The sequence below is a fragment of the Platalea leucorodia genome (genome assembly GCF_965183815.1).
Source record: "Platalea leucorodia genome assembly, chromosome: 4".
Lineage (NCBI taxonomy): Eukaryota > Metazoa > Chordata > Aves > Pelecaniformes > Threskiornithidae > Platalea > Platalea leucorodia.
Window position 1 is genome coordinate 59,562,233 of NC_138826.1, and position 13,316 is coordinate 59,575,548.

General features: G+C 42.8%; 1 protein-coding gene across 20 annotated transcripts in view; it reads right to left on the reverse strand.

The window, feature by feature from the left end:
• The window catches only part of CACNA1C (calcium voltage-gated channel subunit alpha1 C), a gene marked incomplete at its 5' end in the record, with an annotated part of 481,188 nt that overhangs the window by 433,767 nt on the left and 34,105 nt on the right, over positions 1–13,316 (reverse strand). For 19 of the 20 annotated variants that reach the window (XM_082309328.1, XM_082309322.1, XM_082309335.1 and 16 more), the window contains one exon: positions 2,689–2,737. The exons of the other annotated variant lie outside the window; for it this stretch is intronic. In XM_082309328.1, the coding sequence (XP_082165454.1) occupies positions 2,689–2,737 (49 nt within the window). Of the gene's footprint in view, positions 1–2,688; positions 2,738–13,316 lie in introns of those variants that run through there. 20 annotated transcript variants of the gene reach the window in all.

Here is a 13,316-nt window from a genome sequence, read left to right on the forward strand (position 1 = left end):
GTGCATTAAAAGTGATGTAGTTAGTTTTGAAAGCTTTTTCTGCTGCTTGTCGGGCAGGTTTTTAAAATTTTCTAGATAAACACATGCTCTATGGTAATAATGAATAATTAATTGTTATAAAAATACATTCCATTGTGTAGCAAAAATAAACATTGAAAAGTGTCTCAGCATCAACAAATAATACTATCAGCTTCCCTTTCTTTGTGCAATAGGAGACTGTAATGAAAGCACAGTAGACGTACATTTTAACATCCAAAAAATTAGGAAATTCTTACTTTAGGGGGAAAGATTTTCAGTGTATAAAGTCACATTCAAAAGCATGAAACAAGTCTATTACACACCTACCCAAATTAGCAGCTAAGAAGTCAACAAAGCACTTTCAAATACAATTTCTCTTCCCCACAGTCCTCACAATCTAACTAATGGCCTCCAGCAGGCTTTATTTATTTATTTTTAAGGAAGCCACTATTACGCTGGCTCCCCTGCTGCCCAGGCTCCCAAGCATAGGGCTGTTCAGGTAGGCTGATAAGGGGCTGACTGAGAACAGACGTGTGCAGAAAGCAGCTGCCGGCAGAGGCCTACTCGTGTCAGTCACATTTTAAGAACAGACAGAAAAATTTGTCTTGCATCGGTAGTACCTGGAACATTCACCTTGCTGCCAGCAACTGAGAAGGATACAAGAGTAAGGACTTATCCAAATCAATCTTCCCTCTTGTAAGTGAGGAGCAGACCAGGATCACAGACCTAACTTTGCCTTCTGCTCACCTTTTTTATCTCCACCTTGCAACTGGGAATCTGTGGTTGCTTTAATTATTCCATTCCACATTATGATTGGTTTGCTCACATCTCCTTGCGACCAGGTTTTCTTGACTACTGATCAATTTAACCTTTCAGGTGCTGTTTGCCCAAAATAAAAATAGATTGTAAATAAATGGCAGCCCGAGCACTATCAGGGAACAGAACTTTCTTCCACCTGGCTGATTTTCTGTTTGCTTTAGAAGTTGGTCTTTCACCTGGGAGTAATGACAATCTGCATCAAGAGACAGATGCAAAACTGTTCCTCCAATTATATAATCACTGCAGCTGATAAGGAGGGAGCTGGATTTAGGTTGCCATAGCGTTGGCATATTGCTATGGAGGCTGAGCTCTTCGTCCACTTTATCAGCTCTGGTCCAGGAAAAGCAGCCCAATTATGCCTGCTGAATGCATGTGCTGTGGACCTGCTCCCACTTGGAAGGAGCACTCTGGATCAGGGGCTCCTTCCTTTCCCCTCCCACCTCATTTCGATAGAGTGGCTAGGGGTGGGGGTGCTGGTGTGGTTTTTTGTTTGTTTTTTTTTTTTTTTCTTTTTAATCTGTATTTAATCGGAAGGAGGGTGGTGTCATCTCTGAAACCCGCGGCCCCTCCACCATTAAGGGCTGCCACAGCACTAACGCACCCTTGGCTGCCCCTGCAAGGGATGCAGGGGTCGGGGGCACCTGGGGAGCTCCCCAGGGATGGGGGCCCCTGCCAGGCCGCTGCCCCCCGCCCGGGCGCCCTCGCACCCAGACCAGGTGCTCAGCCACAGCGGGCGGGGGCACGTTTGCGGGCAGGGAAGCTGGCCCCGGCCGCCGGAGGGAGAGGCTGCCCTGCAGGGCGAGGCCGGGGGCGAGGTGAGGAAGAAGCTGGCCGCGGCTGGGGCTTTCTGCTGGGGGGAGAGCGGCAGCCCGGCAGCCCGCTGCCGCTGGAGCGCTGCTCCCCTCTCGCCGAGGGAGGAAATGGCTCTGCCTGCTCTGCCATACCGGCGTGTGTGTGCAGCCCGGGCGGGAGGGGAGGGGAGGGAGGGAGGGAGGGGGTGACAACATGCAGGTAACAGGATAAAAATAACTTCGGGAACGGTAGATCGGGGTTGGGCGGGGGAGGGGGGGGGGAAAGGCTTCTGGAGTTTGGACAAACAAAGTTTTACTACAGGGAATAGCTGGGGACGTTTGCTAACGCCGAGGAGCAGCAGCACGGGTTGGTGTCCATGATGCGGGCGATCCTGAGAGGAGCTCGGCGAGAAATCACTGCCCCAAGTAAAATCCAACTTTAATTTGAATACAGGCGCTCCCCGGTGTCCCTCATTCTCTCAGGATGTCCGTGTGTATGTGTGTAAATAGATAATTCCTCCTTCCCCTCCCATTTCGTGTGAGAGATTAGGAATAGCGTAAGAGAAGGGAAGGGCTCCTCTCCCGGTGCCTTGGGAAGCCGTACCCAGATGGGGTTAGGACCGGGAGGGCGTTAATTGGGAAAGATCCCCCAATCCCGGCGGCACTGCGAGTTCCTCTTCCCCTGACGCGGGCGAGCGGCGGCTCCGCGGCTTCACTTCGCCCGCGGCCACGGCGCGCAGCCCCTGCGCCGGGCGCCCCTCCTCGCCCCTCCGCTTCGGGAGGCGACGACGGCGACTTAAAGCAACTTTTCTTTGCCCGGCGTTTCCTACGAAGCACCCGTTCCCCGAGGGGCTGCGGGGGTCTCCCTGCAGCACACCCGGCTGAGGGGAGCTGGGTGCTCCGAAGGGAAACCGGTGTCAAAGGCTGTCCTCCGCCCCGGCCCCTCCGCCTGCCGCTGGCGGCGGCGGCAGCGGCTGAGCCGAACCGAACCGAGAGACTACGGACAAAGGCTGGGGGAGAGACCGGTTGCTAGATCCTCGGAGGTAAATCTCAGGCTTACCTTGATGGTTTTCTTCTGGAATGTACATCCTCTTGTTTTCATTGACCATTTAAAACGAGTCCAGATAAATCCCTCCGAAAATCGGCTTGGTAAAATTCAAGGAAGAATGGAGCTGCAGAATTTCCCCTTTTATTATTACCTGATTCCCATTATTGCATCAAACACCAAAAACTGATCCTTTCCACTACTGCCTCCTTTAGTGAAATTGCAATGCATCCTCAGTACATCCGGGCCCCTTCCAAGAATTTAGCACAGCACCTCTGGCTGTTAAACCATAAAAAAGAACAGGAAGGGGGGAAACGAGAGAGAGGGGGGGAAGAAAAAAAAAAAAAGGAAAAAGCAAAAGCATCCAGGACAAACCTCTGAGGGTTAAATGTTTTTAAAATCCACCAACTACAAGAGTAAGAAAAGGAGGAAAAAAAAAAGAGAGAGAGATGTTCAAACGCTGCTGCTCCTCCTCTTCAAAGCCATTCTGAGCGCGTTGTGTTGGCAGGGAGCTGTTTCTGCAGAGGAAGAGAGCACAGTCCCAGCCCCTTACTCCCTCCCCTCCCTCAGCGCGCTCGCTCCCCGCTCTCTCCCTCTCGCCGACAGACAGACATACTGAACGCTTCCAGATGTTCCAGCTGCGGCGGCTGCACGCAGCCCCCCGCGCGCGGCGTTAGGAGCCGCCGGACTTGATCTGAAAGTTTAACACGCTGCCTGCCGCCTTCACTGCGCCTGCCGAGGCCGTGCTACAGACATGACGTCAAGGAGGCGAGCTGGAGCCGGCTGCCTGGAGGAGCGGGGGGACAGGCGAGGGGAGCGCCGGGGGCCGGGCCGGGGGACGGCGGCGGCACGGTGGCCCGGCGGCACGGTGGCCCGGTGGCCCGGCGCCGCGCTCGCCGCCCGCCCGCCCGCGCCCAGCACCCCGCGGCAGCCGGCGCCGCCGTCCTCCGGCCCCGCTTCGATCCGGTTTCTCAACAGCGTGGGCTCTGCCCTGCGGTTCCAGTAGGGAATGCGCCTGTGAGCTGCATCGCAAGGAGGAGAGCATCGCCTGCCGGAGCGTTACGGGCGGCACCGGGTGCGAGCCCTCAACGAGCGGGCAGAAGGCGCTGCGGCGGCGTTTGATCCGTTCCGGGCAGGCGGGCAGCGGCAGGGCGGGCGGGCGCCGGCAGAGAAAGAGGTGCCCGGGGATAAGTTGCACAGACGGGAGGATGCACAGATGTTTAAACAGATTAATCAAGCTAGGATTTGCAAAATCCTTGGTGGAAACACCAAAGCGCTGCGCTGGTACCCCACCGCTTGCCTTAATTATGCCTGTCATTTGGCCCTCTATAATGGAAGCCTCCGCAGAGAGCGAAAATGACTTCTTTAAAACGAAACGCGAACTGAAGGCAGTGCATGTTAAATCTATCTGGACTCTCCGAGCTGCCATGTTAAACAAGAGATGCAGAGTGCAAAACCACCCCTCAGGAACCACTGCAGAAACTGCCACAACCTGAGAAACTAAACCGCTCTGACTCACGGGGGGGTGAACGTCCAGAATACCGTGTCCTCCGTGCAAACCCGTGGCTCTAAATTCCCATGATAACAGAGCGTCCATCTAACATCACATGCATGCAATACTATTTGTGGAACTTAAAACACAGTGGCTCTTTCCTTTCAAGTGGTTTTCCATTTCAACTAGAAAAAAGAGTATTTTAAAGTTGGTAATACCCCTATAAAGGAATTACTTTTGAACAAACTGAGTGCCTTCCCTACAAATGGATTTCAGTGGGATGTATCAAATATCTGTCTCTTTCTGAGGCTTTCCCCCCACCACTTTAAATGAGCTGTCTCTCAGATAGAACTCAAAATACCATAGAAAACACCACCACCTAACAGATTCAGGCAAAGAAACAAGAAAACAACACATCCGCTTGCAGCTACAAGAAAAACTGGAATAGATGTAAAGCACTTACCAAAAACTGGATGCAGTCAAAGCACTTGTCCTAAAAAAAGGTCATTTTGATTTCTAAGAACCACTGATCATCACAACTTCTGCGTTAAATGCTGTTCAAAGCGTAATTCACCAACAACATATTGCCATTGACAGCAAGTAGAAACGCAGCTTTATTTCTGACTCAAGGGGAAGAGTTCCTCTGAGCAATTAAAATACTCTGTCCTCTATTGCCTAGTTTTTCTCTAATAATGTCACATGCACTTACCTCGTTTAACTTACCAGATCAAGCAAGATCACAGCTAGAGGTGGAATGGCAATATATTAGCTTTCATTTTTAATTCCAGTTGCCTTTTTCTTTAAAAAAAGGTCCTCCCTTCACCATTATAAGAAGGACTGAACAGCAAATCCTTCACTACCTATATTTGTTGTGTAAACACACATTTTATTTTTCTCCTTGTGACCACAAATCCTTGCCATTTTGGATTGTGCTAACTCCCATTTTTCCCAGCCATGAGTCAACCAAGAGTTGCATGATTCACCCTTGCATGGACATAATCTCTAGGGAAGTCATTAAGTGCATGCTGATCGGTCTTGTACAGAAATCAAACACCAGTGAGGCACCTGTAAATATTTCTTTTGCCCTTCCTGGGTCACATTCACAGCTAGATAAGGATTTATATACAGTATTAGTTAAACAGTTAACATCCACATAGCCTTGCTTTATGCCAGCTCACATACGTATGCAGCTACATCCACAAGCTGTCCCTGCCACCTACAAATCTTTTTCTCCGTTCTTTATCCCTCTCTCTCTGCCAAGCTCCCCCAGGGGGACCCAAGTTGGGCCAATTACCAAAAATCAAATACAGAAGAAAAATAGAAAAAGAAACAAGAATATTGGCTGGCATTAATTTCTTCAGCATAAATAAAATTCTACTATAACTTGAGATTTCCTTATTCAGCAATTCTGATGCAAATAATTTTCTATACAGATAAGTCAAAAGAAACTGATCATAGGATTAAGATGGAAAGGTCCTGCTAATGAAGGAGAATGAGGGGACATAGGTGTGAACATCGCGCCTTTCCCTAAAGCATTTGTTCCATCAAAGTACGCTGGGAAGATATAGTCCATGAAAACAGGTTTGGTAAAGAGGTGGCATTTGAACTAAAGGTGCTCGTAAGATTTTTTTTCTTAACAAAGCAATTACAGAAATTCACATTTAGTAATAATTCTCACAGGAAAGAACCCAAGCTGTTACCCTCTACAGAAACCAGAAAAATTCAATTGGCCTTAAGTTTGTTTCTTTCCATTTTTTACACTTTCTTTCCTTGTTTCACACTTTCTTTCCATTTTTCATAGAAGTAGTGCAGAAGGGATTTTATTAGGGATTCCAGAGCAGCAGCTTGGAGACTTGAGGGAGGACAACAGCCCTTTCCTGCACGGCCTCTGAATCCTGAGCTCTCCGATTGCGTATGTTCTGGGCCAGGACTCTAAAGGCAAAGCGTACAGCCTAAGTGAATTAGAAGGCTTTCTATCATTTTTGAACAACTGATGCTCTGAAAAGCTTTATGGCCTTCTGAAGGGGGAGCATAATTAGCCTTCTTCAGAGTTAGATCCCCACACACGCAGCCCAAAGATGAGTATACAAGTGAGAGAAAGGTCTTAAAAGATTTATGAAAGGATTATTCTTTCAATACAAAAACAATTAGAAAGTTCTTAGTCCCTGCCTGATATGGCAGCCAGCAGATTTAGAGGTAAGATGGACAGTGTAATGATCAGACACAAGGGTATCTCACACCAGGCTGAAGCCGTGCTTGTAGACTTCCTCTAAGCAGATGACCATAGATTGGACAAATGATCCAATGTATGTTCAGCCTTAGCCCAGCTCTAAAGTGGAGATACTGGTTTTCTACCCCACAGGAATGCTGCGAGGAGAAAAACTGTTCTGCAGTTGCTCTGAGAACAATAGTTATGAGGGCCATATAAAGCACCAAGACAGAGAATTCTGAGAAACAGCTATTTAAAGTTACAAAGTGGCAAAGATGATTTGTAGGGTGCATGATGTGAACATGCAACAGTCCATTCTGCATGTCAGGAATTTTTTTGTTCTGTGTACAACGTAGTATTCCTTCCCTCTTACCCAGCCATATATAGAGTATGCTGGGCACAACAGCTTCTTCAAAATCCAGTATCAGAACCCACATCCATCTTCAGAACAGAAATTGCCCAAATAGGTTGCACAGGAGAGTGTCTCCTTGATTCAAAAAGGAAGAGCTACTGTCATGCTGTATTTAAAGATGGGGCTAGAAAGCAATGGGATGAAAACAGACAAGAGCAAACAATAACGCTGCATTGAACTAGTCTTATAACTTATAAAATTATTTGAAAGGCTCTTTTAAGCAGTCTCAGTACCTTTTAAATGATCTAGGGTTTTCACTGGGCCTACTGCATAACTTATCTAGCTATCTAATTGCAGTAGATTATATTCACGCTTTTTTGTCAGTAATGCCTCTTACTATAAAATAAGAAGGTAAATTATTCAAAAGTGGAAAAGAAATGTATTTATCCCCAGAAATAGTATTAAGGCTCACAATGCAAATGTGCTTCTTACCAGGGCCAGCTCAGAGAAACAGTGCCAGGGATCTTTATTACTTTGCTGAAAGGTATTTTTTTCCCAGAGATTTAAGGTTTTGCACCTCCGCCAACAGAGAAGGCTTCCCATAAGAATCAGCACTTTCTTGCACTGAAAAATATGGGATTTTTTTTTTTGTCACTGATTTAAATAAATGGGATCTAAACACAGTGCAATCTTTGCATGAAGACTTCGACCTTCCTTTTTTCAAAGGCTAACATGTCAATAATTCTGGTTTCTGTCTAGTGTCTGTTTCCTTCAGAGCATTGATACCTAAAGTGACAGCCTGATTAGTCCTGGGTACATTAAAAGAATCATCATGCATGAATAACATAATGCTCTTAACTTCTGTCATTTCTGACAATACTGCATTGTCGGTCCATACACAGTATAATAGAAATGTTGGGTATTTGCTGGTGTTGCGTGACTACAATATATTTTGGGTTTTGATCAAATATTGATGATGATAGCAAATTTTTCTCATATTTCAGGGCTGCTCTGTTTAGAATTGTTCTCAAAGTTATTTTTGATTCTTCTGAATTACATACCATCTAAAAATGTGAGTATCATTCTCTCCATTTGAACTTCCTAGTTGTTACTGAAAAAAGTTCCTGTTCACATTTATGAGTATGGATTTCTAAAAATGACTTTTTTTTTTTTTTTTGGTAGCTTAATTTTAATTGGAATGAAAGCAATTGATAGTCCAAAGCTATTCAAAGTGTGGTCAGGAAACTGCAGACCTTTCAAAACTATCTACTAGCTAGACAGATGATGCTTATCAGACTCGAAGAGAACTTGTGGCGGTTTTCACTATGCCACCACCATCACAGACACCCGGCCACAGCACTAATTAGTGCACTGAGGAAGGTCTAACATTCTTCCAGAATTTCAAAACAGAAGTAGTCTCTGTTCCTCAAAAAGGGGCAAAGGTCAATCGTTGACTTTGCCATAAAAGCTTAAGGGAAAGACTTGAACTTAACAAAAAGTGTTGCACTGTTTGTATTTTAGATAAGAAATAATTGGGCCTATCTAGATTGGGATATGTACTGTACAAAGAGATTTAAACTCAGCAGTTCATCATTAGCTACTGCCAATTAAATAAATTAAAAAAAAAAAAAAAAAACAGAAAAAAGCAAAATAATTACTGTTAATAATAGTCTAAAATAACCAGTCAAACAAAAGACATGACCTAATAAAGTCTACAAGGAGATCTACAATGAAAAATTAATTTTTAATCCAACCAGCCTACACTTTGTCAAAAAAAAAAAAAAATCTTAATGCAAACTGTTGAGGGTATCTTAGATACTTGCCACAGCTTACACAACAAAAATGAGCAAGTTATTACCATTCTAATCTTCTAACATAGTTCTACAAAACACTCAGGGATATGTAGTTTGTATCTAGTTCGTAACTAAGTATCATGCATAAGCTGAGACTTAGGGCAAGTACGAAGAAAGACCTTTTTGGAAGGGATGGATTCTTCAAAGAGCAAATTTTTGCAAGCTGTTGAGAAAGACTTTACATTGACTAGAAGGATTACAGGATGTTGGCATTTGGAAACATCAGTGAATCTAATTATTAAACAATGAAAACTACACAAAGTTACAATAAGAAGGCAATGCAGAAAAGTATATTTAGCCAGAACAACCAATTCCAAGTATAAAAGTCATAAACTGAGCTCAAAAAAGAAAAACAGATAGATTAAATGTAGGGTTGGGCTATAAGACCAAGTTCCTTCCTTCTCTTTTGGCATATAAAGTCTTGGAACTTCTAAATCTGCTTTGTCAACATAGAAAATTATTGACAAACTCAAGGAAGCCAACAATTTGGAATTCTGACAGATTTTGGAAGATCTACAATAATCACTAATGAGATAAAATGGTCTAAAAATACAGTCTTATGTGTCAGCCGCAAGGATGATGATTAGATTAATTCGTTAGTATAGTCAGCTACTGTGATATTGGCCTTACATACAATGTCAAGCATTTCATTTTGCACAATGGGTCTTTCTATACTGAAGGACTAAATTTACTTAGTATGTATATCTGGTTATAACGCAATCTTTGCAGTGTTCTTCTGGCTTTTTTCATGATTATTTCTTTCCAAAATGGAGAAGTTCACAACCCACCCGGCAATCAGCCTCTGTTTCAGCTGCAGCACCTTTAATTCATGTAATCTTAATATCTGCTCTACAACTTGCATTTCTCCTTCTGCCTTCTGTTAAAATGACTGGTAACTGTGTTTAGCTGCATAATGATTTGTGGTCAATTCAAATGGGCGCTGAGTTAAAGACAACTTTGATGTGTAGCAATATTTGATTTCAATCCCAGTTTCCAGAATTGTATGGTTACAGACTATAGTCAATCCAGGGTTATCTCAGTACCACCTAAACCTTGCATTCAAGTGATCTAAAGCCCTTCTTTGCAAACCGTCCTTTAAAACAAAATTAGTTCCAATAGATCGCTCAAAATAGCTCTCTTTATTTCCATAAAAATCATCATCAAAACACCACAAGCGAATGCTACGCAGACCCTAATTGAATTGGTTAAATCATCAACTTTAAAACTGTACATTTCATTATGGTTCCATCTTGACTAATCGTTCTCCTAGGACATCCAAAAGCTCATTTAGTGGGACTGTAATAAAGTGTTACAGAAGTTCTGGAAGTGTGAAAGAAAGTGTTTCAAAGTGTGTTTTGCTAGAGACATATTAAAGGCATCCTGGAAAGGTTCCTGAATAACGTATAAATTAAATCTGCTTCAATAGCATGGATTTGGGCTTGCACACAACAGTGATTCAAATAGCTTTAATTTCAAAATGGTTGTGTGGCTGTCACTGTTTCTAAACTCCTCTACTGTAGAATATTCCAAATACTTGTAGCAATATCTAATGGGTGGTTTCCTGAATATGTGCCTTCGAAAGCTTCCTTAGATGCAGTGGAACCTTGATGGAACAGAAGCAGTAAAACAGATGAAGTGACAGGCAGCAAAGCTGAGAGCATTATTTGATTTGGGGGATAATACAGTAAGGTAGGTTTTGAATCAACATAGTGTAAGAGGTATTTGTTCTGTTTGCAGTTTCTCAAAAGAATCTGTAGCTTTAGAAGATGAGAAAAATGTTATACCGTTACTTAAACTACCCCTCCAGCGTGCAATCCAAACAGTTTATTTATGTCTCCCCTATCATTTCTTCCCATCTTTGCTTAAACATGCAGACAAGAAAAATGAAACAAATAAACAACTCTAAAATCTTTACTCACTAGTTCCACATGTTCTGAAGGAAATATTTATATTTCCTTAACATAAATAGCTGAGTTCAGTTATTTTATAATGCCATTGATGTGTACAGTAGTTTATAAGAGTTGCCTCTCAAGAACGCCATGAGACCAAGAATGACCAAGCTAAGCTCCTAACACACACACACACACACACACACACACACACACAGAGGCAGTTTCATCCGAAGGAATGCATCACAAGAAGTAAGCTTTCCAGATCAGGTTTAATATCACCTTTGATCTAGGATGAGAGTAGAGTGAGAACTAGAGGAAGACCACCTTTTGCTGGAAATTAAAATAGTAACAGCATTTAACACTGAGAGGAAAACTTGTTGCCTTCTCACCAGCTAATCAAGACTACACTATTCTGCAAAGTAATAAAATAGGTAGGTTTCATAATAGTTTACATCACCAGCTAAAGCTGCTTGAGCTGTTATTCATAACGCATCCTTTTTCAGAGCACCATGGAATTTTTCAGTCTTTATTTAATCCCCCCTTTTACACTATGGGAAGAAAAAATAATAATTGTTTAAATATGACTAAAGAAATCAAAAGAGAATGGAAAGCTCACACCAATTACACATATAGCAAGCATACACAATTGCGTCACCTCATTCCTTGCCTTTATACCTCCTTCCTGTCCTGTCCTCCTCACCCTTCTGCATTGTTTTCTTAAACTGAAAAAAACAGGAGTTGCATCTTATATTTTTTGTAAAGAACTCAGGCCTTAATCCTGATCCAGAACTTTGGACATTAAACCAAGAAACTGATGAAATATAATAACACTTATCATAAGTAATCTTACAAATTGGGAAAAAAAGAATAAATGTCTGACCCAATGTTGCACGAGCAACAAGCTGTAAAGAGAACAGAAGAGGTCACGCTTCCCACTTTGTTCTCCAATTGCCTTTTCAGGAGATGTCCTTTATATCTCATTTACTTGTGTTTCCATGAGACAGTTTGAGTCTTCTGACTTCAGAAAAAGACTGTGTGAGTGAAAGCCAGATGAATATTTCAGACCTAGCTCCTTAACAACTAAATCCCTGAAGAAGTCTCCCTATCTAGTTCCTTAGTTTCTTCTTCTAGACTTCCAGAGCAAGACAGAGCCAGGCTCTTTACAACAGATACAAGTCACAGTGGCCATAAACTAAAACACAGGATGGTCCAACTTGGCATACAGAAAACTTTTTTCAACCTGAGAGCTCTCGGGCACTGGACCAGGTTTCTCAGAGGGGCTGTGGTATGTCTTGCAGGTTTTCAAAGTCACCTGGACAAAACCCTAAGCAAGCTGGTCCCTGCTTCAAGCAGGAGGTTGGAGTAGGGGAGCTCCCAAGGTCCCTTCCAACATGAATTGTTCTGGTTCTAAGACTGAAAGAGGTAAAAATGCCAAAAATTTTATGAAAATTGACTGTTGTTTCTTTTATTGTAATCAGTATAAAATGTCTATTGGTATACTGAAATTATGAAACAAGAACAGGTGAAACAAAATTATTCATTCACTTTCAACTGTACTTTACCATCTTCCTTTTGTCTGGAGGGTACTTCTCTTGCATCAAAGGAACACAAAAGGCTCAAAATCTTACTCAGTTCCATCTGTATCATCATAATGCAACAGGCTTGCTCATTCTATTTTTCAACTGAGTAGCTGTTGGACAGAAATAAGGAATTTTTTTTCCCTTTTCAGTCTCGTAATAGAGTCTCTGACTTCTACAATTACTGTATCATCTACTGCCATCTCCTGCAGAAACACAGCTTGAACTTTGGAGGAAGACAGAAGAATGGAGGTATCAACATTCTGAGCTTTCTACTGGTCAGTGCTGCCTGTCAATCCCAAAGGAAAAGCGTGGTCTGCAAGTTCCAGGTTGGTAGAATTTGAGAATGTAGAAAACGAATCTTTAAATAATATGGGACTATTACATCCCTCTGATTCCATTTCTCTTCCATTCAAGTCTGTAGTGTTTATGGCAATTGCTGCCATGCACAACAGGGGCTGCTGGTTTTCCCTGCAGCCTGAGGAAGGAACTCTTATCAGCACAAGCACAACAGTGGAGCTTATGCAGTATATAGCAGAGCAAATCCACAGTACATGGGCTGCACAAAGAGTACCTGATTTAATAAGACATGTGACTGTTGTTCTAACATGAATAGGCATAGACTTGTGCCCAGGGGATGGACTGACAGATTTCACATTTTGAACATCTGTATTTAGCTGTACATTACTGTACTGCTATTTTGCAGCCTGACTGATGTCTAGAAGTGAAAGACATCAATTAATTGAAGAAGGAAGAAACTAGAATAGAAATTCTGTTCTCAAAATAAAATAGGTTGATGGAAGAATGCTACAGAGAAAAAAAAAAAAAAAGGAAACAAAAAACAAAACAAACCCTGCTTGGCCCAGTGACCCAAAGACATGCCAGTAAGATCATCCTGACCACAGCCCGAAATGACTCCATATCTGTACTTACATAAACCTTCCTTTTTGTGCTACTCTAGTGTATCGGATAGCTTCAGTTTACCAGAAATAGAACTACAGAAATAGACCTATAACCATATATAAACAATTTTTTCTTCTGTGCTCCTCCAGTTTTTAAAAATCATTTAAAAATCATTCAGCTATTTTTAAACTAGATTTTTGCAGCTTAACTGGCCTAGCATATCAAAACAATGTAGTCATCAAGAGAGTTACAAAGATAGAGGAACAAGCACGCTGTGAAAGAATGGCAGATGGTATTATTGTCAAAATGGAAGCGGGCTGGTGGTCAAGTCTAATCATTCATTGAAAGCTACATCATGCCTGAAC